General features: G+C 52.3%; 3 protein-coding genes across 6 annotated transcripts; 2 read left to right on the top strand and 1 right to left on the bottom strand.

Annotated features, from left to right (window-relative positions):
* The first annotated feature begins 3040 nt into the window (after window positions 1-3040).
* On the top strand, window positions 3041-11842 carry LOC100540415 (LIM homeobox transcription factor 1-alpha-like). Its single transcript, XM_010723660.4, has 6 exons — window positions 3041-3293; window positions 4082-4239; window positions 4327-4404; window positions 4940-5072; window positions 5789-5947; window positions 6309-11842. Exons 1-6 carry the CDS (start codon window positions 3119-3121, stop codon window positions 6461-6463), a joined length of 858 nt encoding a protein of 285 aa, XP_010721962.1. The 5' UTR covers window positions 3041-3118; the 3' UTR covers window positions 6464-11842.
* On the bottom strand, window positions 7970-13917 carry CHCHD5 (coiled-coil-helix-coiled-coil-helix domain containing 5). 4 transcript variants are annotated; one of them, XR_014880744.1, is made up of 4 exons: window positions 13724-13917; window positions 13510-13650; window positions 12450-12668; window positions 7970-11842 (listed from the first exon to the last, which is right to left on the bottom strand). XR_014880744.1 is itself a non-coding variant. In XM_085214865.1 (4 exons), exons 1-3 carry the CDS (start codon window positions 13900-13902, stop codon window positions 12518-12520), a joined length of 471 nt encoding a protein of 156 aa, XP_085070991.1. In that variant the 5' UTR covers window positions 13903-13917; the 3' UTR covers window positions 7970-11842; window position 12517. The 4 variants fall into 4 exon arrangements, 3 of the variants coding, with proteins under 3 accessions (XP_085070991.1, XP_085070989.1, XP_085070990.1); XM_085214865.1 differs by having other exon boundaries at window positions 12517-12668; XM_085214863.1 differs by having other exon boundaries at window positions 12510-12668.
* Window positions 13918-14022: 105 nt separating this feature from the next.
* Window positions 14023-27434, top strand: ATP13A1 (ATPase 13A1). Its single transcript, XM_031552111.2, has 26 exons — window positions 14023-14399; window positions 15364-15453; window positions 15650-15840; window positions 16157-16229; window positions 16541-16696; window positions 16886-16955; window positions 17570-17676; window positions 18260-18389; window positions 18677-18732; window positions 19278-19404; window positions 19652-19789; window positions 20312-20432; window positions 20772-20929; window positions 21317-21492; window positions 22152-22262; window positions 22859-22984; window positions 23272-23380; window positions 23568-23767; window positions 24112-24208; window positions 24616-24797; window positions 25026-25140; window positions 25389-25585; window positions 25768-25910; window positions 26403-26514; window positions 26755-26898; window positions 27089-27434. Exons 1-26 carry the CDS (start codon window positions 14076-14078, stop codon window positions 27197-27199), a joined length of 3564 nt encoding a protein of 1187 aa, XP_031407971.2. The 5' UTR covers window positions 14023-14075; the 3' UTR covers window positions 27200-27434.
* The last annotated feature ends 114 nt before the right edge of the window (window positions 27435-27548 follow it).

The following is a 27548-nucleotide window of genomic DNA, read 5'->3' on the forward strand; positions in this document are numbered from 1 at the left end:
GTCTCCAGGAGCAGAGGGAGGGACGGGGCCGTTGCTTTGGAGGTAATGTGTCTTCGGATCTCTACTCCAGACCTCTCCCCATGGTTGTATTTTCCTCCCTCTGTCATTTCTTGATGTTTTGGCCGAGGTTGGAAAATGTTTTTGTGTCCATCATGGAGCTCCTCTGTCACCGCCTTGGCCAGCTCTCTTTGCTTGGAGGTTGGTCAGTGCGTTGAAGGTAACGCTCATCCTTCTGTTCCGAACGCCCTTTTCTCTGGATTTGGGCTTTTGGGGCTGAATCTGGGCAAATTTCAGTGGAAAAGCTCTAAAAACACAGTTTGACCAGCCTGGGGTCAAAGTCAGACTTCATTTGTCGACAGATTCAGCTGCGTATGGAGATGCAAGGCTGTGTTTGGAAGGGTTGGGTTGGATCATTGATCCAGCTGATCACTGAAGCACAGAATAGGTTGGAAGAGTCCTCAAAGATCATAGAAGCATAAAGTGGGTTGGAAAGGTCCTTAAAAATGATAGAATTACGTAACGGGTTGGGTTGGAAAGGTCCTTAGAATCATAGAAGCACAGAATGGTTTGGAAAGGTCCTTAAAGGTGATAGAGCCATCGAATGAGGACACGATGGCCTCATGGTGATAAGGAGAAATTATGGGGCAGCTCAAAGGGAGTCTTGGGGTGCAACAGGACCAAATGCTCGAAACTGGCACCAACAAGGGATTGGAATCACAGAATCAATCACAGAATCACAGAATAGGGTTGGAAGGGACCATAGAGATCATGGAATTATAGAAACATGGGATGAGTTGGGTTGGAAGGGTCCTCAAAGATCATAGAAGCGCAGAGTGGGTTGCGTTGGAAAGGTCCTGAAAGATCATAGAAGCACAGAGAGATTGGGGTTGGAAAGGTCCCAAAAGATCATAGAAGCACAGAGAGATTGGGGTTGGAAAGGTCCTGAAAGATCATAGAAGCACAGAGAGATTGGGGTTGGAAAGGTCCTGAAAGATCATAGAAGCACAGAGAGATTGGGGTTGGAAAGGTCCTGAAAGATCATAGAAGCACAGAGAGGTTGGGGTTGGAAAGGTCCTGAAAGATCATAGAAGCACAGAGAGGGTTGGGTTGGAAAGGTCCTTCAAGACTGCAGAACCGTGGGACTGGGGAGGAAGGGGTGGAAGGGATCACAGATCACCCAGTCCATACCCCAGGCTGAGCCAGCACTGAGCTCACACTCACACCACGGGGTCGTTCCGCTCCAGCTGGATTTGAATTCGAGGAGCATTAATTACCCAACGCTTGGTAGCATTTCACACGTGTCAAACGCTGCCAGAAATCCACGCTAATGGGTCGGCCCTCTTTTTTTCTGTTGGGCCATGGTGGTGGGGTTTTTTGTTGTTGTTGTTGTTGTTATTTTTACTATTTCACTGAAACAGCAGGATGTTGGTGTTGGGAAGGGGACGGATTTGGCCTCAGCTCAGGTTTTGTGCCTGCAGCACCCTCCCGTATCGCCCTTCATCCACCAGCAAAAGGTTACAGCTAAAGGGCTGCTCACCACTCCCGGGCTCTCCATCATTATTTTTTCAAGTGTGAATTACAGAAAGACAAAGAGAAAAGGGAGAGACGCTCGCAAAGACACTCACACAAAAGGAGAGAGAAATCCCACACCATTCTGCTCGGAACGTCCCACACACCGCAGCCGAAAGCCACCGCGCAGCACAAATCCACGGTGGTATTTGGAAGGGATGAGCCCACCCCTGTAAGCCCCTTCATCCCTCTCCGCTGAGTTTGCCAGGAGGATTAACCCAGTCTTGTTCTCAATCCCAGTTTATGAGTTCCCTGCTGGTGGGGAAGATCCTGTGTGTTTAAACAACAGCCTAATTAATCCCTATTTTATTACTTTCTCTTGTCAAGTGGCTAAATGGGAGCTGTCAGCCGGCAGCCACCGCCGCTCACATTTGTTTAGATCCCAAATTACTTCATCAGAACCATCTGCTCCGCACGCAGGGCACTCGGTGGTTGTTTGTTTCTCTGGACACAGCGTGGGGCACAAAAAGCGTCTGGGAGAGGGGGGACCGTCCCAGAGGGGTCCGCAGAGGAAATCCTGAACAAGGAAAATCCAGGCACTGAGCAACCATGGAGAGGAAAAGAGGACCCCAAAATTACATTTCTTGCTGGGATGTGTGGGTGCAGCTCCATGCGTCCCCCTCCTTCCTCCCTTGGCTTCCTGAGCCCCTTAAATTGGGTGTTTTCTCCCTGAAAAAGAGCAGGGGGGGACTCACTGCAGTGTCCCAGGACTGAAAAGAGTTTACAAAGGGGATAGAGGCTCGAGGAGATGTGGGGCAATGGCTACAGGCTGCTCATTGCATGCTTATAACCCCAACCCTTACCCCATGGTTCTGTGATCTTTAAGGACCCATCCAACCCAACCCCATCCCATGGTTCTGTGATCTTTAAGGACCCATCCAACCCAACCCCATCCCATGGTTCTGTGATCTTTAAGGACCCATCCAACCCAACCCCATCCCATGATTCTATGACCTTTAAGGACCCACTCAACTCAACCCCACCCCCTATGATCCTTAAGAACCCGTCCAACCCAACCCCATCCCACAGTTCTATGACCTTTAAGGACCTTTCCAACCCAGCTTCATCTTAAGACAAGAAATCAGTGTCTGAACCTGGCAACAACCAACCCCTGGCACAACCTCCCAGGGACAGGGCAGAATCCCCATCACTGGACGACTTCAAGATGCGATTGGAAAGGGAAAAAAACTCCTCCAATCCTCCACCACCCATTTACTGTCCATCTGTCTGTCACAGGAACGCTCCTTCTTGTGCTATGGGAAAGAAAAAATGAAATTATATGCCATTTCCCTGGCAAATCCTGTTGGTGGGGGGGAAATCCCAATTTGAAAGGGCCAGACGGGGGAATCCAGCAGGCTGTCAGTGCGGCACGCGTTAATTACTGACGGCGCTTTTTTTGCAAGAAGCCTGCCTTTGTGTGACATCTCCAACCCAATCTGTTCCCCAGTTCTTCCCTTCCCCGAGCTCCTGACCCCGGGTTTTGCTTTGCAGGCTCTTCCAGACCAAGTGCAGCAGCTGCCTGAAGGCCATCGCTCCCTCCGAGCTCATCATGCGGGTGCTGGAGAACGTCTACCACGTCCACTGCTTCTATTGCTGCGAGTGCGAGCGGCGTCTGCAGCGGGGCGATGAGTTTGTGCTCAAGGAGGGGCAGCTGCTGTGCCGCAGCGACTACGAGAAAGAGAAGGAGATGCTGAGTGCCATCAGCCCCACGCCCACCGAGTCCGGTGAGGAGCTGGAAAGGTGGAAAATGAGGCTGGTGGGGTGGGATTAGTGGATGTGGTGGGATTCGGACAGCCAGCCCACAGCAGGGGTGGGGCTGGGGGGGCTTTGGGGTCCCTTCTAACCCAACCATGCTGTGATTCCGTGATGTTTAAGGTCCCATTCAACACAACCCATTCCATGGTCCAATTATCTTTAAGGACCTTTCCAACCCAACACGTTCTATAATTCTATGCTCTTTGAGGACCCTTCCAACCCAACCCAACCCAACCATTCCATCATTCCATGATCTTTGAGGTCCCATCCAAACCAACCATTCCATGGGTTCAATTACTTTGAAGGACCCTTCCAACCCTAACCATTCTATGATTCTGTGGTCTTTGAGAACCCTTCCAACCCAACCCAATCAATCATTCCACCGTTCTATGATCTTCAAGGTCTCTTCAAACCCAACCATTCCATGGTTCCATGACCTCTGAGGTCCCATCCAACCCAACCATTCCATGGTTCCACGACCTTTGAGGTCCACATCCAACCCAACCATTCCATGGTTCTATGACCTTTAAGGACCCCTCCATCCCACCCATCCAACCACTCCATGGCTCTGTGACCATCCCACTTTGCCCATCAGCAGCACTTTGCTGCCCACATCCCATTGAGCCACAGCTCAGCCCATGGGCTCCGCTGCCTCCATTCCTCTCTTCTGTTCTAAACTGCACACCGAGAGGAGCAAAACCCAGCATTCCTTTGCACTTTCGGCCCGAAATCCACCTCTCCCCATCTTCCCCTGCAGTGAAAAGCGAGGATGAGGATGGCAGCCACTCGCATGGCAAAGGCAGCGAGGACAGCAAAGACCACAAACGCTCCAAGCGCCCGCGCACCATCCTCACCACGCAGCAGAGGAGAGCGTTCAAGGCTTCGTTTGAGGTCTCCTCCAAACCCTGCAGGAAGGTACAGCAGGGGCAGCCCAGTGGGCACGGAGCCCGTTGGGGCCTCATTGTTTTCTGACTCAGCTCTCCTCTTCGTTTATGTTGATAGGTGAGGGAGACCCTGGCGGCGGAGACGGGGCTGACGGTGCGGGTGGTGCAGGTGTGGTTCCAGAACCAAAGAGCAAAGGTGGGTGAGGGGAAGTCCCACATTCTGTTCCACTGCAAGAAAACAATAGAGAAAAAAAGAAAGAAAAAAAAACCTGTTACGCGGGATCAAACCACACATCCTGGGTAGCATGGATGCACTGGGAGCAAAAGCTTGGAGAGGAACACAGGAAATGCAGAGGTGCTTGCAGAGCTGAAATGTTTTCCTTTTTGCTGCCTTTTTTTAACGGCTCTTTTTGCATTTTCCCCTCTCCATGCGTGATGAGGAAGAGGAGAAGGATTTCCCACTTTTTTTTCCCACAGGGAGAACCCTTCTGATATTGCAGAATGCAAAGGGTGAGGGCAGAAATGAAGTCCTCAAACGCCTCAAATGGCATTTCCTAACAGAAACGTGCGGCCCTTCCTGGCAGCCCCATTGCTCATGCCTTGCACTGGATGAGGAAGAGGGGTGTGAGAGGGGGTATATCACAGCAATCCTCGCTGCCTATGAAAACTGGGAGGCACCCGCACCCCTCCTGCCTCAGAACCTCACGTTTGGGGTCTCCTTCTTCCTGCAGATGAAGAAGATTGCTCGCAGGCAGCAGCAGCAGCAGCAGCAGCAGCAGGAGCAGGAGCAAATGGGCAATCCCCGCTTGGGCTCTGGGAGGGGGACCGGGCGCAGCAGCAGGCAGAGCAACGACGACAGCGAAGGTGAGGAGCACTGAGCACTGATGTGGGGGATGGAGGGGCTGCATAGGGGCTATCGAGGCCAAAACCCTCAAAATTAGCAAAAAATCTGCAATTCTAGGATTCCAGGATTCCACGATATTCTGTGGTTCTGGTATTCAAGGATTCTGTGATTCTATGGCATTCTAGGATTTTGTTATTCTAGGATTCTGGAGTTCCAGGATTCTAGGATACAATGGTACCCTATGGTTCTAGGATTCATCAGATCCAGGATTCTGTCATCCTTGATGTCCGGATTCTATGATTCTATGACATTCTATAACTCCAGGGTTCTGTGATTCCAGGATTCCGGAATTCGATGACTGTAGGATTCTAGGATTCCACAATTCTATGATTCCATGATTCTACTATTGTAGGATTCTATAGCTTTCTGATATCCTATGACTCTAAGATTGTGTGATTTTAAGATTCTGTGATGATTCCAGGATTCTATGATGCTCTATGACTCCATGATAGTCTGACACTTAGGGTTCTGTGATTCTTGGGATTCCATGATTCTGGGATCATATAATTCAGTGATATCCGACGACTCTAAAATTCTGTGATTTTAGGATTCCCGAATTCTGTGATTTTAGGATTCTGGAATTAGGTTATATCATTCTAACACCCTCGCCCCACCGCTCTGCCCACCACACATTCTGAGCCCCTTTTCCCCCTCCATCCTATGCTTATGTCTTTAGATGGCGCAAGCGTTCACGGCCTGGATGGGCTGATGGTCCCATACCCCCGGCTCCCCCAGCAGCAGCTGCTGCCCCTGGACCAGAATGGCTACAGCACAGACCTCTACAGGCAGGGCCTCACCCCACCACAGCTGCCCGGAGACCACCTGCACCCCTACGGTATGAGAGCAATTCCCACCAAAGCCATCCAACCCATCAAAGCCATCCAACCACCAAAGCCATCGTTGGGTTCCGTCCGAACAGACAACAGGGCTTGGGTTTGGGTCCCAGGGGATGGAAACAGCCTCCAGGCTGAGCTCTGCTAAAGGCTGGGGTCCCATGAAAGGTGTGTTGGGGTGAGGGCCGTGAAATCCATCCTTGGGTTCCACCCAAATGGCCAACAGGAGTTGGGTTTGGGGCTCCTACTCATATTGGGTGGCACCTACTCATGGTGGGTGACTCCAGGCCCCACTGCAGTGACACGCCAGCTCGCCGTGCTCATACCACATTGACACCCATTCCTCTTTCTTTCCCCTTCCAGATTCGGAAGGAGTTTTCCATGACATGGACAGCGACAGCATCAGCCACCTGGGGGACTGCCTGCTGTCGACGGCCGAAGCCAACCTCCTGCAAGCCCGCGTGGGCAACCCCATCGACCGACTGTACTCCATGCAGAGCTCCTACTTCACCTCCTGACCTTCAAACAGCTCTCCACCAGTACCCACCAGCATCTTGGACGGGTGCTGCTCTGGGTTCAGACATGAGACATTCCTTGAGCGCTGCACAACGGAGGAGGCAGCAGATCCGGCCCACACAGAAGCACTATTCTGCAACCCGAAGGACTTGGGGTTGCCTCTCTCCTTACTTTCTAGCCTAAATGGACAGAATGATGTCGTTTAGCTGTTCCTTTAGCAGTTTGTCCAGTTTTGAAGCTGTTTGAGCATGATGTCCTTCCAACACAGACTGGCCAAGCCAAGCAGAGCGGCTCCGAGCAGCAGCACGGGCTCTTCCCACACAAACTCTTGTTTATTCAATTCCTGCTGCGCTGGTTTGCCTCATTCCTCAGCCCAGACGCTTCGTGGGGCAAGGTTAATTTTCAACAAGGTCCTGAGGCCTCTCCAAGGGACGCCTCTCTGCTCCATGCCCTCTTCGTGCCCATCGCTCGGTCGGCGCAGCGCAGTTTTCATTTGACATTTCAGAGAGGCGCCGTCGCCTGGCTTCTGAATGAAACAGCTGGGATCGGTGTCTGCCTCCAGAAATGAGAGCATTTCTGCTCCGTCGTGTTCCAGGATGCCAAGAGAAATGTGGCAAAACCACAGCGAGTTCCCCATTGCTGTTACATCTTGCATTCTCCAAAGGGGCAGTTTTACTCCGTTCGTGGACAGAACACAAAATCACAGCTGCCAGCCATGCTCCTTTCTGCTTTTTTTTTCTTTTCTTTTCTTTTCTTTTTTTTTTTTTCCATTTTAAAACCGCAAAGTGAAGAGGATTCGCTCTAAAAATATTCCCACTGGAAAGCCTGGTCTCTACAGCTATGTCCACAGCAGGGTTTTTTTGGCAACTCTGCCCATGGCTGGTGGGTTGGAACAAGATTTTTGAGGTTCTGTACAATCCAAATCATTCTATCGTTCCATGATCTTTAAGGACCCTTCCAACCCAACCATTCTATCGTTCCATGATCTTTAAGGACCCTTCCAACCCAACCATTCTATGGCTCTGTGATCTTTAAGGACCCTTCCAAACCAACCAATTTCATGGTTCCATTGTCTTTAAGATCCCCTCCACCCCAACCATCCCATGGTTCTATAATTTTTAAGCACCCCTCCACCCCAACCATCCCATGGTTTCATGATCTTAGAGGTCCCTTCTCACCCAACCATTCCATTGCTCTACGATTTGATGATTTCCCACCCTGACTCCTCTTCCAGGCATCCCAGCACCTCGCTTCCCTCCGATATGTGATGGCAGAAATAAACTGGATGCCATTACCCCCTGATACCTCATTTGGGCTTTGAGGGCAACCCAGCAGTGATGCCAGGACTCAGCCAAGAGCAAAGCGCGTCTCTGCTGGGGGTTGGGAGCAGGGATCCATTTTCTCCCCCCCATCACAACGCCCTTCTCAGTGAGGCAGAGAAGCCAATGGGCACCCATGTGAATATCCCCCCATAAACATAAAACAAGCAAGAAAAAGAGAACAGAAAGTTTGAATTATTACCAAACAGAAATTCTTTATTCTCCCAGCCAGGACCCAAGTGTGGGATTTGGTTCTTTACAGCTGTGAAGGACACAGAGCCAATACTGCTGGAAAGGTCAGGTTTTCCCAGAATCGTGCCAGACGAAAGGAGGAGGTCCTCCAGAACTGATTTCCCCACATCTGTTTGGACAGAGGGACTGATGAGCAGATGACTCCAACAGGAAATCATGACTTATTTTTTAAATCTTGACCTCCAGAGTTGTGAGTTGAAGTTTCTGTATGTGGTGTTTTACTCCTAAGCCTCCCTTGGGGCTTTTGTCAGTCTGATTGTAGAAGTGTGTATTCCCTCAAGCGATTAAAAAAATAAAACATAAAAATGGCTGGTGATCGTTGTCTGTGGTCACGGAGGAGCGCTGTCAGCCCAGCGCTGAGGGATGAAAGGAGATGCAACCCTGCTGCATTTTGCTTCTTATCAGGATTTTTTTTTATTTTTTTTTTGCCTTCCCAAGACTGTCGGAGGGAATGGAGAGAAAAAAATCTGTGTGACACAACCACAGCCCTTCCAGAGCTCACCCCTCTCAACAAAGCTGCGTGAATGTGACAGCCACTGCTGGGCACTCACTTCCCTTTGCATTCGCTCTGCAGCTTGACCCTTCACCATCACTCTGACGCCTCTTTCGAAGAGGGAAGGGGAAACTTTTTGCAGAAACAGCAGTTTTGGGTGTAGTTTTGCCCACGTAGCCACTGGGCTGCACTCGATTCGCTTCCACCTTTGTCACGCAGAGGCAGCTCGGTGGGTTGCAAGGGGGTCCCACTGGAAGCACCAGCAGCACAGGCAGGTATCGGGGCTCGGTGATTGCTCCCAGCTGTGTTTTGCAGCTGGGAATGCATTCTTGCAGCAGTAAGAGACAGCAAGCACTGTTTCTGAGGCAGGAGAAGCTTTGTGATTGGGATCTGACTCCTTTGCAAAGCACCGATGGATGGCGGGGAGCTCAGTGCCGTGGCAGTGATGAGGAATGTGCACTTAGGGGGAGGAAATCACTCCAGGGAAAGGCTGAGCTCACCCTGCAGCAGAACAGAGAGCAGGAGGGCAGCAGGCTGGACAACACCCACGCTTTCTGGCTTTGCCTCAGTGCTTTTGAGAGGAGCAAACCTTGCTCTCAGCACACAGGGCTCACAACAGCACGCTGGAAATTCCCCCTGCCCAAAGAGGAGGAGAAAGGCGAAGAAAAGCAAAACAACAGAGCGGCCACAGAGAGTGGAAAACCCTTCATCTGCCCACCCTGCTCCCCTCGCAGCAGCTCGAAGCCCAGCGGGCCAGCAGCCAAGGAAAGCAAACGGTGTGTGCGAATGGAATGCGGCTCCGCACAGATCTCTGCCCTCTGCTGCTGCCCACCAGAGACCCGGGGCTGCTGGCAGCACTAAATCTCCCCCATCGACGGCCAACACCAAAGGGACGGTGCTGATTTATGGCTCCTTTCAGTAAGAGAAGCAGAGTGTAAAACGAGAATATTTTCTGGGTGAAAAATTAAAGAGGCGTTCGGGGGAGTTCCTCATTCCGGGGCGGTGTGTGATTCACCTCCAAGAGTTCAGCTTGGAAAGAAAAGTGACATCAACATCAGCCAAAGCCACGGGAGGGAAACAAAAAAACCCGGTGCTCAACTTTGTGTTTTGAGCTCCAAAAAGAAAAGGGGAAAAATGAGGCAGGGAATCATCGCGGCGATCCTCGGGTGTCTGTTAGATAAGCAGCTCAGAACGCTTTAATTAATTATTCCTCGTTGCTCCCCAGCTGGGTGGGTGTTTTTTGTTTGGGGGGACATGCATGGAAGCATGGGGGAGCTCAGAGTTTCCTTGCAGGGACACTCAGTGGGGAAGGGAAAGCAGAACTGACCCCTGGCTTGCTTAACCCACGAACACAATCAGAGCTGAGAACAATTAATAGTGGGGGAAATAAAACACAGAATGGGGCGATGGCTGTGGAGTGAGGATGGGAGCCAGGAATCAGAACCCCAGTGACAAAGAGATCTGCACATCCCACGTTTTCAGATGGCAGTTTCTGCTGGGTAAAAAACAGCGGAGCATCCGATGCCTTCTCTATGAAATGCTCTTTAGGTGCCGCTCTTTAGGAAGTGACTGACTACGTTTTCCAAAGGTAGAAACACAGAAGTGGTGGACGGGTTTGGAAATAACAGCTTTTTCCTGTTTTCAGCGGCAGTTTCTCACCACCTGCACGTGGCTGTGCTGCTGTGCCCTCCTCTTCCACTTGTCACAGCCAAAACGCAGAGGGAAAAAAGCAGCACAACTCTGTCTCCACAATTCCCAGGTTCAGAATCGGTCGGATCCTGCTGCCCCACGCCAGGCACCCCGGCAGCTCAGTGGTTAATGCGTTGATGAAGAAATAATGGAGCGGCTCCAGCTCTGGAGAAGACGTGACCGGGCTTCAGAGGGGGCCCACAGCACCTCAACCATAATGAAAAATGGTTTTGCTGCCACCGTGCTGACATTTCAATGCGGTGTCAACAACATGCAGAGCACCTCCGCTCCCATGCAGCCCTTAATAAAGCTGTTCAGGCCGCAGACTTTGCCAACTGTGCTGCTCAGGATAAATGCATCGCCAAAGAATCACTCAAAATAAGCTTTTCCTCCAATAGCACTTCCCAAAATTCCCTTCAGAGCAAAGCTACCGGTCTCCTTTTCCTCCCGACTTGGAAAGCAGGACGTGTTTTAGCTTTACATTTCAAACACAGCGTTCAGTAAAAGGGAAAAAGAAAACGTTTTCTGTGCGTTCAGTAAAAAGGAAAATGTTTTCTGTGAGTGTGGATGCTCTCATCCACTCCATCTCCAATCCCACTCGTGCTGAAGTGCGTCGAGACGATTCGGGCTGTGCTGGAAGCAGGGACAGACCCGCTCCCATCTGCTGTACCTCTCCCCAAAGGAGTTAAACTCTGTCCAGTTGGAGGAGACGTTAAGTAATGGCTGCCAACCTCACCTGGCCTCACGCCGGGCTGGAACGCGGATCTGTGCGACCTGGGGGTGGTACGGCACTGGGAATGGATCCGAGCCAAGTTCCTGCTCCACGCCTCACCTTTCCTTTCAGGTACAACAACTCACTGCCTCAAGCTGTTCCAGGTGAGGCTCAGATTTGGACGTTAGGGAAAATTCCTCTTCCCAAAGAGCGGTCAGATGGCTGGAATGGGAGCAGCGGGGGTCGAGAAACAGCGGTTTGCAGAGAGCAGCACAATGGAGCAGAGCGGTTCTCCCTTGGCAGAATCTCTTCACCCACTCCTTGTAAAACATCCTTACAGCGTTATGCTTTATTTCCACTCATTGCAGCCCAGAAATAACCTCCCCGCAGGGCCCTGTGTCCCCCCAAGGTGAGGAGGTGGGCAGCAGCCCCCCAACCTCCCACGGGCAGATCCTCATTGCGCTGCTGGTGGCTCAGAGTTTGAGGAGCTCTGAAGTTTGCAGTCGTTCTGCTGGTGGGAAAACTCCCTCTGCTGTTCTAAAGCGGCACGAAGCCCACGGTGCTCCCAAACTGGGCAAGCTGGGAACTCCATGCTTGAGGAAACACGGCTGGAGTCAGTTCAGCTCCAAAAGCAGCTTCTATCACCAGTGGAAAAAGCCAGAACTGGCTTTCAGTCTTCAGCAGTGTGTTAGCTGGTTACTTTTTATTGACACAAAGGGAAAACACTGTCCTCAGAGACAAAAGGAATTCCTCAGTACAAACTGCAGGAAAAAAAAGGTGGTTTTCGCTTCCTACCCAAGCGACCCACGGGTTTTTCAGAGGGGGAGCAGCGACCCAACCAAGCAGTGTGATGAGAATGCAGAGTATCAAGAGTTTTCCTTTGCTTCTGACCATGAGTTTTAGTTCCAGGGGTCTCCTGCAAAGAAAACATAAATAAAAGAAATAAAAACAAACAGGAGAGATTTTTGATATCAGTGAGTTTAGCTTCAATACCTCTACGCTTCCTATTTCTCTGGGAAGACCACGAATCACAGGATCCTACAACAGGAGGAGACCTTAAAGATCACAGAACATGATGGGGTTGGATTGGAAGGGACCCCAAAAACATACAACCATAGAATGGTTGGGTTGGAAGGGTCCTTAAAGATCAAAGAATGATGACAGTTGGACTGGAAGGACCCCAAAGCCCCCCCAGCCCCATCCCTGCCGTGGGCTGTGTGCCCCCCACCAGCTCAGGGCCCCATCTACAGCCTCACACACCTCCAGGGATGGGGCACTGCAGCTCTAAGCCTCACCACCCTCTGGATAAAGAATTTCCTCCTCACATCCATCCCAAATCTCCCCTTTTTGAGTTTAAAGCCATTCTCCCTCATCCTACCTCTCTCTGCTCACATAAAAAAGTCGCCCTCCTCTTGTTCCTAAGCTCCCTTTGAGCTTTAACATTAAATTATTTAAGAGCAGCTTTAAGATTAACGCTTCTTTCAAGATTTCTCCCCCGTTCATAAACCAGCTCTTCAACTTACAAAGAACCCCCGGCAGAAAAACCCACATCTCTCAGCACCTCCTGGGTTGGATTTTCGCACCTCTCACTTCACGCCGGGAGCTTCACCCTCTCGGCGCAGCGCAGGAAGGCGTTGACGTGTTCACTGCACTTCAGCACCGACTCCTGGTTCTCCTTCAGGCACTGCTCGAAGGCCACGAAGGGCTCAGCGCAGTCCTCCCGTATCCGCTGCACGATGGGGCTGTGGGGCAGCGCAGGATCCTCAGCTCACGGCCACCAGAGCCATGCAGGACTCATTTCCCCACCTTAACGCTCCATTTCCCCTGCACACAGCCCCATAGGCTGCCATTCTCCCCTCCTCAGAGCCCCATTTCCCCACTCACAGCCCCACAGACCACATTCTTGACCCCACAGAGCCCCATAGGCTGCCATTCTTTCCCCCTCAGAGCCCCATTTCCCCACTCATAGCTCTACAGACCACATTCTTGACCCCGCAGACCCCATTTCCCCCCTTATAAACATTTTTTTTTCCAAAAGAGCCCCAACTGCCCATCCCATAAACCCGAAGGCCCCGATTCCCTCCCTTAGAGCCCATTCCCCTCCCCATAGAGCCCCATTACCCCCCCAATAGAGCCCCACAGACCACATTCTTGACCCCACAAAGCCCCATAGGCTGCCATTCTCCCCCCCCTCAGACCCCATTTCACCACTCACAGCCCTACAGACCACATTCTCGACCCCACAGGCCCCATTTCCTCTCCTCCCGTAGCCCCACAGGTCCCGTTCTCCCCCCACAGAGCCTCAAAGGCCCCATTTCCCTCCCTTAGAGCCCCGTGTTCCCCCATAGAGCCCCATTCCTCCCCCACAGAGCCCCATTCCTCCCCCACAGAGCCCCATTCCCCCATATAGAACCCTATTCCTACCTCAATAGAGCCCCATTCCCCACCATAGAGCCCCTAAGGCTCCACTTCCTCCCCCCCGTAGCCCCACAGGCCCCGTTCTCCCCCTCACAGACCCCCAAAGGCCCCGTTTTCCCCTCAGAGCCCCGAAGGCCCCGCATCTCCCCCCCTCCCCGCACTCACTGCGTGGCGGCGCAGCGGGACATGCTGAGGCGGAGGCTGTGACAATCCGTCTGCCACGAAGTCGGGCTGGCGGCCACGCAGCGCCCGTACTGCTCCATCTCGTTGCGGCAGTACCGCGCCGTGATCTCCAGGGCCGCCTGCCTGTGAAGCGACACGGAATGAGCGCTGCCCGGCCCGGCCCGGCCCGCATCCCCCCTCCATGCCCCCTACTCACATCGCTCCGCCACCGCTCTGCGCATGCGCGGACCCCGCACTACGCGTGCGCGGAGGCCAGCACGACCGCACTACGCACGCGCGACCACCAGCACCGCGGCACCGCGCTTGCGCGGCTTCCAGCATCGCCTCACTACGCACGCGCGACCGCCAGCACCGCGCATGCGCGACCTCTCCCATCGCCGCACTACGCGTGCGCCTGATTCCCGAGCCCTCCGTGGCTTTCTTCTGCGCACGCGTAGTCTTCACCCGCACTCCCCCAGCCTCACGCGCTCTCGCATTGCCTACTACGCAAGCGCGGCTTCTCTCTACCGGAAGCGGAAGTGCGCCGTCTGCAGGCGGTCCCTGGGAAGATGGCGGCGGCCGGCCCGGTTCCGGGCCCCGCGGACGAGCTGGTCTCGTCGGTGACGCTGTACCGCCGGCGGCCGCGGCTCCTCCACGGCACCGTGCTGCCCTTCGTGGCGGGGCTCTACCCGGCCTGGCTGTGGCTGTGGGGGCCGCGGGTGTGGGCAGCGTGGGGGGAAGCGGCGGCGGAGGAGGGGGAGGCGCAGGGCCCGGGCCCGGCTCCCCCTGAGGCCGCGCTGTTGGCGTTGGCCGCTATCGGCGTCCTTCATCTGCTGACGGCGCTCTCGGGGCTGTGGTCGGTGCACGCGCATTGCGCGCTCACGTGCGTTCGGGTGAGTTGGGGGGGGCACGGCGGTGATGCCCGGAGCTGTGCGCGCTTCGAGCCTGGAGGGGCCCGAGGACGGGGGTGGGGCGGTGTGAGGGGGGGGGGGGATCTTTGGGTCCTTCCAACCCAACCGTGCTGTGATTCTGCGGCTTGAGGGTCTTTAAGGACCCTTCCAACCCATTCCGTGGCTCCGTGATGTTTCAGGACCTTTCCAACCCATTCCATGGTTCCGTGATCTTTCAGGACCCTTGCTACCCATCCTGTGGCTCTGTGATCTTTAAGGACCTTTTCAACCCAACCCATTCCATGGCTCTGTGATGTTTCAGGACCTTCCCAAACCATTCCATGGTTCCATGATCTTTAAGGACCCTTCCATCCCATTTAGTGGTTCTATGATCTTTAAAGACCTTTCCAATCCAACCCGTTCCATTATTCTGCGATCTTTAAGGACCTTCCCAACCCATTCCATGGCTCTATGATCTTTAAGGACCTTTCTAACCCATTCCATGATCTTTAAGGACCCTTCCATTCCATTTAGTGGTTCTATGATCCTTAAAGACCTTTCCAATCCAACCCATTCCATGGCTGTGTGATCTTTCAGGACCCTTCCAACCCAACCCATTCCATAGTTCTGTGATCTTGAAGGACCTTTCCAAGCCAAGCTGTTCCACTCTTCTGTGTTCCATCAGTTGCTGAGGGACCACTGTTTGTCTGTTCTGCTGTAGCCCCATTTTACTGCCACGTGTGTCCTGACTGCAGACCAAGTACTGAGTGCAGCTCCTTTGTCGGCGGGTTCCATTTTGAGGTTGGATTCTCACAATCCTCACCTCAGCTCAGCAAAATAAGGCACCAAAGGACAAAGGTTGCTTTGTTCTGCGTGTCTTGGTGTGATCCAGCAGGGCTTCCTTTGGCTTCTCACCGAAATTGGGGCTCTGTGATCTGCTTTGTGACGTGCTCGTCTTGCGTTTCAGGAACCCAGCCCTAAGAAAGCCACACTGGCGAAAGTTGTGCCAACCCCCAATAACGGATCTGCAGAACTGGTGCCGCTCCACAGAGACCGGGTGAGTCAGAGATGCAGAGCTGCTGTTCTTTTGCTCCTGGCTTAACTGCCTTGGGAAGTGTCAGCTGTAGTCGGTCGCTATGGGGATGTCAAAGATCAAAGGCAGAATCCCACAGCAGTGAAGAAACACGAGGGGTTGGAGTTTCAGTTCTTTCCAGTACGTGTTCAGTAGTTGTTTTTTTTTCCTCTTTCTGCAGGATGAGGACGGGCAGGAGGCTCTCTCCTTTGAGTTTCAGAAAATCAAATATTCCTATGAGATAAATGGCAAGAAGCAGTTTCTTCCCGTCGCTTTCCCCGTGGAGCATCCGCTGTGTTATTACCAGAACGCCCGGGGCTATCAGGAGGACAAAGATATCCGAGCAGCTGAGAAGAAATATGGCACAAATAAGTAAGTTTTCCGTGCACAGATCTCTCTTTTTTTCAGAACGAGAGCATAGGAAATGATCCCAAAGCGTCAGTCGCCAAGCTGTGCTTTCAAATGTTTCCTCCTTGCCCTCGCTTGGCAGCTGTCAGGTTTATCTTATGGACAGAAAACAGGAGATGGAAAGTAATTAAGTGCTGGAAATAATGGAAAGAAAGAGGTGGGGGGTCTCTGGGTGTTGTGAGGCAGGGGCTGCGGGTGGCTCTGGGTCGGGCTTTTGTTGAGAGCACGGAACTTTTAGGTTAATGAGGGTTCAATTAGTATTAATTTTTTGTTTCCCCAGGGCTGAGATGGTGGTGCCGGAATTCTTGGAGCTTTTTAAAGAAAGAGCTACAGCGCCGTTCTTCGTCTTCCAGGTAAAGCAGACAGACAGAAGGAGCTGCAAATACTTTGTTCTGCCACAAAAGGAGAGAATTCCTCGCAGGTTTGGGTGGCAGAATCACTTTTCTTAAATCTGAAGCTGTTCTCACCCTGTGACGGTGATTTATTTCACTGCTGTGGGAGAGATCCCCTTTCTGCCTAACGAGTTCCCGCGATCTGCTGTGGTTTTTCTCAGCTTAATGCCACAAAATGCATACTCAGTTGGGTGAGAAAGATGCCTGGAAATGGAAAGCTTTTGCTTTCTGAGCGAGACGAGAGCAGTTTGTGTGCTGTGTTCTCCCTGCAGGTGTTCTGTGTGGGTCTGTGGTGCCTGGATGAGTACTGGTACTACAGCGTCTTCACCCTCTCCATGTTGGTGGCGTTCGAAGCTTCCCTGGTCCAGCAGCAAATGAGGAACATGTCGGAGATCCGAAAAATGGGCAACAAGCCCTACATGATCCAGGTAACCCCAATCAGAGGGGAAATAATCACGGGCACAGCGCCTGAGGAATTGCTCCTGGGCAGTGCTGGAGGTTTGGACGTGGCTGTTAACGGAATTGCTGTTCCTTTTTCACATCCTTGTCCTTTTCAGATGACACCGACGCAAGCAACACCTTTTTATCTTTATATTTTTTAATTATTTTTCCTACAGGTCTACCGAAATCGGAAGTGGAGACCCATTTCCAGCGACGAGATCATCCCAGGGGATATCGTCTCCATTGGTAATGCTTTCCTGTGATCCAAAGCTGTTTTATAACTGCGTTCTTCCTGACGCATGAAGTGACATCGAGTGAAATCACACGGTGTAAAAATACCCAAATACCACAAATCGATCCTGGTTGGGCACTTTTGAGGGCTTTGGTTCATCGGTGCCACAGCTGAGGGGTTCTAAGAGTTGATCTCTTCTTGTTGCCGTGAAGGAAGGTAGATCTCTAGATAAATCGTCTTCTTCCTTCACTTAGGATGGGGAAGATGAAGAGTTTCCTTCCTGCTGACAGTACCTCCCTGGGAAGGAAGGGGGGAGGAAGGGCAGGGCTCTGTCTCAGCTGTGCTTCCCTTTTAAAGGTTCTTTCCCCACGGAGCATTCCCTGTCTTTGAAGCATCAGTGGGAACAAAACAATTTGAATTGGGAACTTTTCCAGTCTCACCAGAGGCCAAATAACCTTCAGGGTTCTCAGCACCGCTGAGACATGGAGTCAAGAGATAGAGTTGGCAGCCCATGGGTGATTCAGACCTGTAGGAACCTTCTGTATCTCAGCTAAACGGAGGGAGAGCTGTTCCCTTCCACGCGTCGCTTCTGCCTCTCAGCTTCTGAGTTTTATTGTCTTAATGGCAGGCCGATCTCCTCATGAAAACCTCGTGCCATGTGATGTGCTGCTCCTACGTGGAAGGTGCATTGTGGACGAAGCGATGCTGACGGGAGAATCTGTGCCCCAGATGAAGGTCTGTGTGAAATAATTCTGTTTTGTCCTGGCTGGACAGTAGAAATACTGAAGGCGTTGCAGTCAGTTGCACGTGTCAGTCTCCTTGTGTGAATGCTGGCCTGAGCAGCCTGGCCTGCTTGTTATCATCTCCCTGTCAGCGATGGATGATCTCTGGTAAATGAGAGCTGGGTGCCTGCTTGGTCTGGCCGCGTCTCCAGTCTTGGAGGCAGAACTACAAAAGCATGGCGTTGTCCTCCCACGCATTCCCCTGTCTGAATTCATCTGGTTGGGTAGAGGTGGGAGGAATGAGTGTAAAGCACTTCAAAACCCTTCCTGGTGCACCGAGGGGGGGGGGGGTAGAGATGATAAAGTAGCGATCTCAGAGCCTCCCTCACTGAACTCACTGTGCTAAGGGGGAACTGCATCTCCCACACTGGAATGTCTGGCTCTGAATCCAGAGCACGTGAATTCCTGGGTTCTCCTCGTGCTGCTTTTAGCTGGGGTGAAGCTGAAGGCACCTCACGTGGGATATGGAAAGAGGGGAGTCCTCCACGTATTCTTATCAATAGCAGTGAACCTGAGGGCTGAACATTGTCCTGCAGGAGCCCGTGGAGGACCTCAGCCCAGAGCACGTTTTGGACATGCAGACGGACGCCCGGCTGCACATCATATTTGGTGGAACGAAGGTGGTGCAGCACATCCCACCCCAAAAAGCCAGCACTGGACTGAAACGTACGTACCCAGGCAAATTCCCTCTGTGAGAGGGCATGAAATGCTTGCGGATTAATTTCATGGGGCTCAGTGCAACCTTTGGAGGCGGTTATTGAGTCGCTCTCCTCAACCTCAATATGCACCACGATAGTGAGACTGCTGTTAATTCCTCCTCAAGTTGACTTTATCCCCTTGCAAGTGAGAGGAGCACAAAGCTTGGAGCATAATTTCTCTATGATAAGCCCCCAAAAGACAGTAGGCAGAAGGCAGTAAGAAGCTCATGGCCTTCAATCCTGCTCCCATTCCAGCTGTTGACAACGGATGCGTGGCGTACGCTCTGAGGACCGGCTTCAACACGTCTCAGGTAAGATGTGTGCATCCCTGCTCACCTCTGTCAGCTCCCTCGTGGTGTTCATTCGGTGCTTTTAGGAGTGATAGAACAGTGGGGGATGGAAATGGGGGCATCACAGTGATGTGGGTGGGAGAGGAACAAAGGCAGCGTGCCAAAGGAGCGGGGTGGTGTGCGGTGCGGGAGAGTGGGAACCAGGTTTTAGGGTCCAGGCTTCGTATCTAAATTTAAGGTCCACATATTTTGTGATTATGGTCAGAAAAGGGTCATTGGAGCACGTTTGCAAGGGCTGTGGTTGCCAACATGAGATTTTCTTTTTTAGAAGTCGATAGAAAACGTAAGGATCCATAAAAGCAGTGGTGAACAGGGACTGAAGAATGGGTTTGGTGTTTTGACAGATCAGTGGGGTGGGGGACTGAAAGTTGCTGGTTATTTGGAGGGTTACAGAGCTGGGACCAAAACACCGGAGTATGATTTTAAAACTGGGTTTTGTACACGTTTTTAACAAAGCAGTGCATGCTGCAGAGCTGGCTTCTTGCACTGAAGGCTGTTCTTCTCAGGGGAAATTGCTACGTACAATCCTCTTTGGGGTGAAGAGAGTGACAGCCAATAACTTAGAGACCTTCATTTTCATCCTCTTCCTGCTGGTCTTCGCCGTCGCTGCTGCGTCGTACGTCTGGATTGAAGGTGAGCTTCTTCCTCACCTCTTCCAGCTCTCTGCACAGGAACCCAGCCCAGAGCTGTGGGAAGGACAGTTGTAATTTCTGAGAGTGTAGCTGGGTTGGGCTGGTCCGTTTTTCAGGGTAGGGCCCACATTGCATTTCTGGGCTGCATTTCTTGCCCTCCCGCAGCTCCTCCTAGGTAGGTGTGCTTCTCTGGGGCGCTGCTCTTAGTTGTGTGGGGCAGGAGGTACAGGATTTCTCTCACCCCACAGGCACCAAGGACCCCAGCAGGAATCGCTACAAGCTCTTCCTCGAGTGTACGTTAATACTGACGTCCGTTGTTCCACCTGAACTTCCCATCGAGCTCTCCCTGGCCGTCAACACCTCCCTCATCGCTTTGGCCAAACTCTGTGAGTACCGAACAGAAGGCAGAAACAAAATGCAGGCTGCTTCTGCCTCTGGAGGGTCCTTCCAAGCCCTCCCAACTCTGTGATTCTGCGATTGATTCGTACGTCTGGAACCGTGGGGGTGTTGGTGGGTGTGAAATTGCTGTCAGCTCCTCCGTTTCTGCACTGTGGTGGTATCTGACGCGATGTTTGGAGCTGGTGGGTGGGAAAGGGGCTTGCTTCAACCCCAAAAGGGAGAACCGAGGGTTTGTGCTTTCAAGGGGGTCCGAAAGAGCCAAACCAAAGTGCTGACATGAACGCCTGCGTGCTCAGCAGCTTCCTGTGTGTGGAGGAGGAAATTCACCATCTTCAGCGTGGGATGGCTTTGCTGCCAAATTGATTTTAAACACCACAGAAATTCAGAGCGGGGAGCTCATGACTCCGAGTGCCACGTTGATACCTTTTGCCTTGCCTTGAAAAGCCACTCAGCTCTCCCTGCTTTGCACCGGCTGACCTGTAACAGAATTTCCCTCTTCTCCCTCCAAGATGTGTACTGCACAGAGCCCTTCCGCATCCCCTTTGCGGGCAAAGTGGAGGTTTGCTGCTTTGACAAAACCGGCACGCTGACCAGCGACCACCTGGTGGTGAGAGGAGTGGCTGGGCTCAGGTGGGTGCCTGAATTTAATCATTCTGACTTCCTTGTTCGTTTCCATAGGGCTTGGAGCAAAGAGATCTCTCGGCCCTTTTATTGCATAGCTGTTTGAATGTGTTAATTCGGGCTCCTTTTTTGGAGTGCTCTGCTCAGATCTGTTCTGGAGAAGCGGCCGAAATGGTGGGCATTGGCCAACAGGGCTGGACTTCCCACACCTTGCCACGAGTAGCTCTGCTGTTTGCCATCACAGAATATGAATTCTAGGGGGGAAGAATGGGCTGGGAAAAATCCCCAGATCTGTTTCAGAGCATCGGAACGGGGCTGTTAACACAGCCTTCTTCTTTTGTGCCACAGGGATGGGAAGGAAGTGATGCCCGTCTCTGACATCCCTATAGAAACCCACCGAGCCATCGCTACGTGCCACTCGCTCGTGCAGTTGGATGACGGGACGTTGGTGGGGGATCCGTTGGAGAAGGCGATGCTGACGGCGGTGGACTGGACCCTGACCAAAGGTAAAACCTTTATGCGTTTGCTCAGGGAGGATGGATGGCTGTTTTTTTTGCCCGATCTGAGCGTAGAATTATCTGATCTGCAGCCATTTCCCACGCCTCACGCTGGCGTCTTGCAAATAGCGAATTCTGGGGCACGTTTGGGGCAGCAGAGATCCTCATGCTGCAGATTTAGGGGACAGTGAATAGCAAAAATCCGTTCTCAGGGCTGTGGGTATTCCCATCCGCCACGGCACACTCTGGTTGGTGCCTTTAGTTCTGATAGTTCTCCATGCAATGGGGGTGGCATTCACATTGCAGCGGTGGAATCGTGACCGGGACCTGAAGGGGAGGGATGTTGCTTCTGCTACTGAGAAACCTTTCAGGATTTCCTGATCTCTTTGTTTCCAGATGAGAAAGTTTTCCCCAGAAGTATTAAAACTCAGGGACTGAAAATTCACCAGCGCTTTCATTTTGCCAGTGCCCTGAAAAGAATGTCTGTCTTGGCGTCGTACGAGAAGATCGGCGCCGCTGATCTCTGTTACATTGCAGCTGTGAAAGGGGCCCCGGAGACGCTGCACAAAATGGTGAGCGCAGCTCTCCAGGACTCCGAGGGCCTTCTGTGGCACGTGGGCTCGTGCCTTCACACCTCGCTTTCAACCCACCGAGTCTGGAAACTGGATGTGGGACTGTGGGGTTTTTGTCTTGGAAGCTGGATATTCGGGACGTAGAGAGTTTGTCCTGGAACCTGGATGTGGGGATTTTGTCCTAGAACCCGGATTCGGGACGTGGAGATTTTTGTCCTGGAATCCAGAGACAAGACAGAAGGATCTTGTCTTAGAACCCTGATAGAGGGTGTGGGGATTTTACCCTAATAGCTGGATGTGGGACAGAGGGATTCTGTCCTGGAACCTGGGCTTGGGATGAGGGGATTTTGTCCTGGAACCCAGACATAGAATGTGGGAATTCTACCCTAGAACCCGGATTCAGGACATAGGGATTTTGTCTTGTAAAGAGCATACTTTGAACCCAAACCCCACTGGGGGGAAGGAGGAATTCCAGCCTAATCCCAGTGCAATGTGGGGGTTCTGCCCTCTGCTCATGCCTTCTGCTGGCACAAGTGGTTCCTCCACTTTTGCTCTTGTTTGAACAGGACCCCTCCCCTCACCATATGTAATGTGAAATACTGCAACATTCTACATCTTCAGGATGGCATTAATGTGACTTTTTTCCACACTTTCTCCAGTTATCTCAGTGCCCAAGCAACTACCACGCTGTGCACACTGAAATCTCACACGAGGGGGCACGAGTGCTGGCCCTGGGTTACAAGGAACTGGGGCACCTCACTCACCAGCAGGTATGCTTTCTTTTTCAGCCTTCAAAAAAAAAAAGGAAAAAGGAAAAAAAAAAAAAGGAGCTTAAATCCTTCGGTCTCTTAAAGCAAAACAGAGACGGCGTGAGCTTGGTTGTGGAAGAGTGGGGGGGATCTTTGAGTTTGTGGATGCCCAAAGCTGTGATAACTGCATTGATTTTTATATTTTGGACCTTCTGAGAAGAGCACGGACTCGGTGAGGTGCTCCCAGTTTTATCTTCACTGAGCAAAACTTCTGCTTTCCTAGCTGTAAAGCAACAGCTCTTCCCTCGTGGAAGCTCAGCGCTGAACTTCTTACCTGCAATCCTCCTATTAGATGGGGATGAGTGTGCACAACACTTTTCAGGGCCATCTCTTTAGCTTTATCTCCTGTGTCTTCTGTGTCGAGCAGCTGAGGATGAGCTGAGGTTGCTCTGTGCTTCTCAGAGCACAAATTTTCTCCCAAATGATGCTTTCATTGCAAAGAAGCACCCACCAGCAGACAAAACAGCTGCGGCGAAGCGTCGGGCGGTGCTCCAGTTTTCACAGAATCAGTCACAGAATCACAGAATCAATGGGTTTTCCCCCATTTGCTGTGGCAGGTGCGAGAGATGAAGCGTGAAGCTCTGGAGTGTGACCTTCGCTTTGCTGGCTTCATTGTGGTTTCCTGCCCTCTCAAAACGGACTCCAGATCCGTCATCAGGGAGATCCAGAACGCGTCGCACCATGTAAGCATCGCAGGCAGCGGCATCCTGGCCTTGCTGGCAGCTCGGGATGTGGAATTTTGGTGCCTTTGGAGTGAAGGCAAAGGGTTCCCCGTGATGAAGGCAGGGAAGCAGCGTGGATGTGGTGTTATTTTTGCAATGGGATTTGCTGTGGCCTGGAGAAAAAGCCTTTCTTGAAGGTGCCTCACTGAGCTACACCTCATAGGGAATATCTCCAGCATCCCTGCTGGGCAGAACTCAGTTCTCAGTGCCCACAGAAGTGACGTTGGCCTCTTGTACTTTCCCCTCAGGTAGTGATGATAACAGGAGACAACCCTCTGACCGCCTGCCACGTGGCAAGGGAGCTGCACTTCCTCCAGAGGGAACACACACTCATTCTGCAGCCTCCTGCCAGCAAAGGTGACTGATTTCATGCAGCAATGGCTTCAGCAGCCAAATCCCTCCTGGAGCACTGCAGTCCCGTACTACAAGCATGGCTGCTTGATGCCAACAACAGAAAGGACTCGTTTGCTTTCCAGTGTCCCAGATAACCCTCCGTCCTCTGTCCCTCTCCACGTTAGGATACGATGAGAGCTTCTCTTTGCAGATTCCACCTGGCAGTGGCAGTCCATCGACGGTGCCATCGTGTTCCCCATTTTGCCCACCTCCCTGCGGGAGCTGACGCAGCGCTACGACCTGTGCGTGACAGGGGAAGGTCTCTCTCACCTGCAGGCTCTGGACAGACAGCAGCTGCTGCGGCTCATACCGCACATCCAAGTGTTTGCCAGAGTGGTGCCGAAGCAGAAGGTGAGAGATGTTGATAAAACCCAAATTTTGCTGGTTTGCCCGTGGGGATCATCTGGTGGGCGGCAGGAGCAGTGTTTAATGCTAAAGCTGTTATCAGCCAACAAGCAAAACCTCTCGCGCTATCCAAGCCAGCTGGCAGCAAGAAACAGAGCTCAGGATGTGTGCTGTCATTATCCTGAAGGCACTGGCTCATTTAGCTCCGCATTCCTAAAATTAATTAGGGTGAACCTTTTGGAGCGTGGCTTGGAAGGCACTGAGTTCCCACCACACAGCAACGCTCAGCCAAGGCGCATCGTCCAGCTCAGCTGCTCTGCCAATTCTCACCACGCAGTTCTTTTTGGCAGGAGTTTGTGATCACTACTTTGAAGAGCCTGGGCTACGTCACGCTGATGTGCGGGGATGGGACCAACGATGTCGGAGCTCTGAAACACGCGGATGTGGGTGAGTGCACTGCAGGACGCCCATGTGAGCGCCACTGAGTTTGGTGGCAGTTCCTAAACACAAAATCAATGTTAATTTCTCTTGTTTTGGGGCTGGAATTGATCTGACCAACATCGTTTAGGGGCAGAAAGCGAGATAAAGTAGGATCTCTCTGCTGGCGGAATACCCGCTGTGCACGTACAAGCAAGCAGTGGGATTTGGCTGCAAACACACCTCTATGGAACGGAGATTCTTCCTAAATCTCCCTTCTCCTTTTTCTCTTTTCAAAGCTTTTTTATTTCAACCAGCGTAAGAGGCCTGCAGTCACTCCATAACTGGCTGCACGCATAGATCTCCATCAGGATTCCCGTTTGTCAGCAAAGGGAGCGCAGCAATCCACCCCACAGATCACGTTTTGCTTATTTCAGGAGTGGCTCTGCTGGCCAATGCTCCTGAGAGACTGCCTGAGAGGAAGAAGAGGTCTCGGGATGGTCCCACTGAGCTCAGGCCCGCTGCAGTGCCGCTGGGGAGCGGGACGGTGAAGCCCACGTCGCGTGGTGCCAAGCACAGAGTCATGTCCCAGCGAGAGGAGCAGCTGGCCGTGCAGAGGGTCGGTAATGAGATGTCAAAAATCCCACTAATTGTCATCGTTCTTCATTCCTTCTTGGGTGTACTGCTGGTTCATCCGGACTGGGGATGGAGAAAAGCAGCTTCGTGCTTTAATGGAGAGATCCCAAAGCTGTGCTGTGAGCACAGGGACTGCTCTGGCTTGGAAGAAGGGAGAGGGGAGAGCAGCACTGTGAAGGTGTGCAACGTGCCTTTCTCTTCTGCCCTGCAGGAGCGGATCAGTCAGGTGCTGAAGGATTTGGAGGAGGACCGCGTACCGGTGGTGAAGCTGGGTGATGCCAGCATCGCAGCCCCCTTCACCTCCAAGCTCTCCTCCATCCAGTGCAGTAAGTACAGGCGGGAGCTGAGAGCATGGCGCGGATCTCCGCGTGTCCCCATTCCTCAGTAAGGGGAGGTGGGGCGGTGAGAAGCGCTCCCAAACTGACAGCTTTGCCTGTTTGCGTGGCCGTGGAGTCTTTCACAGGGGGGATGCTCTGTGCTGATCCTCCCCCTGTACTGCTTCAGAAGAGGGCTGAGGCACAAAGCCACCCAGAGCTCTTTGTTCCGCTTCCAACCGCTTCCTCTTCCTCCTCAGTCTGCCACGTGATCAAGCAAGGTCGCTGCACGCTCGTGACAACGCTCCAGATGTTCAAGATCCTCGCCCTGAACGCCCTGATCCTGGCCTACAGCCAGAGCGTCCTCTACTTAGAAGGGGTGAAGTTCAGCGACTTCCAGGCCACTCTGCAGGGGCTGCTGCTGGCTGGCTGCTTCCTTTTCATCTCCAGGTCAAAGGTACGGGGAAGGCAGTGTGTTGGGGCAGCACTCAGTCCATGTTTCTTGTATCAGGACTACTGCAAGAGTGCCCCTGTCCAAAATGAACCTTGTTTTAATTAACAAACAAACCCAGAGTGGTGGAAAACTGCACGGAGAGGTCTGAACCGCTGTAGCCAACCCCGCTTGCTTTTTGCTCCCAGCCTTTGAAGACTCTGTCCAAGGAGCGTCCGCTGCCGAACATCTTCAACCTCTACACGGTGCTGACGGTGCTGCTGCAGTTCCTGGTGCATTTCCTCAGCCTCGTTTACCTGTACCACGGTGCCCAGGTGCGCAGTGGTTCCAAGTAAGTGTCCCTTCCTCCAGCACAGGAGCAGCTCATCCTAGAGCCATTAAGGTTAGAAGAGGCCTCTTAAGATCATCAGCCATTGCCCCATGTCCCCGTGAGCCACGTCTCTGCCGTTCTCAAAGGAAGAGAGTGGAGAAAGCCAGCACGTGCTGCTCTTTCTCTGGAAAAAAAATAACAATAACACCAACGGAGGCACTGCTGGAAAGCCTTTTTTAAAAAAATATTTTTTTTCCACTTGATTTGTGATGGCCAAGAGCTCCCTACTTTAGCAGGAGGTTGGACAGATGACCTCCAGCAGTTCCTCCCAACCCTTCCAGTGCTGCCATTCCCATGAGCTGTGCTTGCAGCAGGGTGCTTTGAAAGCAGAGTGCTGTTGCCCGGCTGAATTTGTGCGTGATACCAATAAATTGGGGTTGGGGGGAGGGGAGTTTGGGGGGAAGCTTTGCTTGAGGTGATCCTGCTGATCTCTCCAGCTCTGCTCTTTTTTAGACGGGAAGAGTTTGTGGATCTGTACAAGGAGTTTGAGCCCAGCCTCGTGAACAGCACCGTGTACATCATGTCGATGGCGATGCAGATGGCCACGTTTGCTATCAACTACAAGGCAAGCCACGCTTCGCTCACATCCAGAGGAGCAATTGTGTCACTCAGACATACTCAAACAAAGCACTGCTCTTCTCTAATCACAACCTACGGGGTTGCTCAGTGCTCTGCAGAGGAAAACTCCCACTTTTGGTTCAAGTTGGATCAAGCTGTGTGCCCCATGCTCCTCCTTATCCCCTAATCTGAAATGTTCTGCGAGCACAGCAGCACCTGCTGACGGTTCCTCCCCGCTGCGTTTTAGGGCCATCCCTTCATGGAGAGCCTGCAGGAGAACAAACCGCTGCTGTGGAGCATCATCCTCTCAGGGCTGGCCATCGTGGGGCTGCTCACGGGTTCGTCGCCTGAATTCAACGAACAGTTTGGGCTGGTGGAAATCCCTACTGAGGTGAGCGTGTGGTGCTTCGCTGTGCTCCCCCTAAAGCCTGTCCTCACAGCATTAAGGCGCTCACAGCCAGCAGAAAGTAGAGCGTTCAGAGTAGCAGCAGCTGCAGAGGTTCACTGTTCAGCGCCTCTTTTAGGTTTTGTGCAATGGAGGAAGGGGAGGATTGATGCTCAGTGTTGCATTTGTTTCCCAGTTCAAGATCATTATCACGGAGGTGCTGCTGGCCGACTTCTTCCTTGCTTTGTTGGCGGACCGTATCCTTCAGTTCCTACTGGGGAGAGCAAAACTCAAAGTGCCTTCGTGAACACAGCGCCAGGGCCCTGCTGGGGGCACCCCAAAAATCATCCCTATGATTTGAGAGCAGCTCTTGAGCTCCGGGGAGAGTTTCCTCCCATCTCACGTGGAAATCACCTCTGTGAAATGACTTTTTGGTGTTCCCAGGACGCAGCGCCTGGTGGGAGTTTTGTACTGCCCCGCTCCAGGAGACGTTTACAGAATTTGGTAACTAAAAAGTCAAGCCTGAAGTATTTTGAAATGTGGCTGGGACTTCCTTTGTGATGTTTTTAATGGGGAGCATACATAGAAGGGAGGATTAGACTCAAAGGTGGTACCCAGAAACACTAAAATCCAGCAGGAGTTGATGTTCAGAGTAG

The sequence above is a fragment of the Meleagris gallopavo genome, chromosome 34 (assembly GCF_905368555.1).
Source record: "Meleagris gallopavo chromosome 34, MGAL_WU_HG_1.1, whole genome shotgun sequence".
In the NCBI taxonomy this organism is placed as follows: Eukaryota; Metazoa; Chordata; class Aves; order Galliformes; family Phasianidae; genus Meleagris; species Meleagris gallopavo.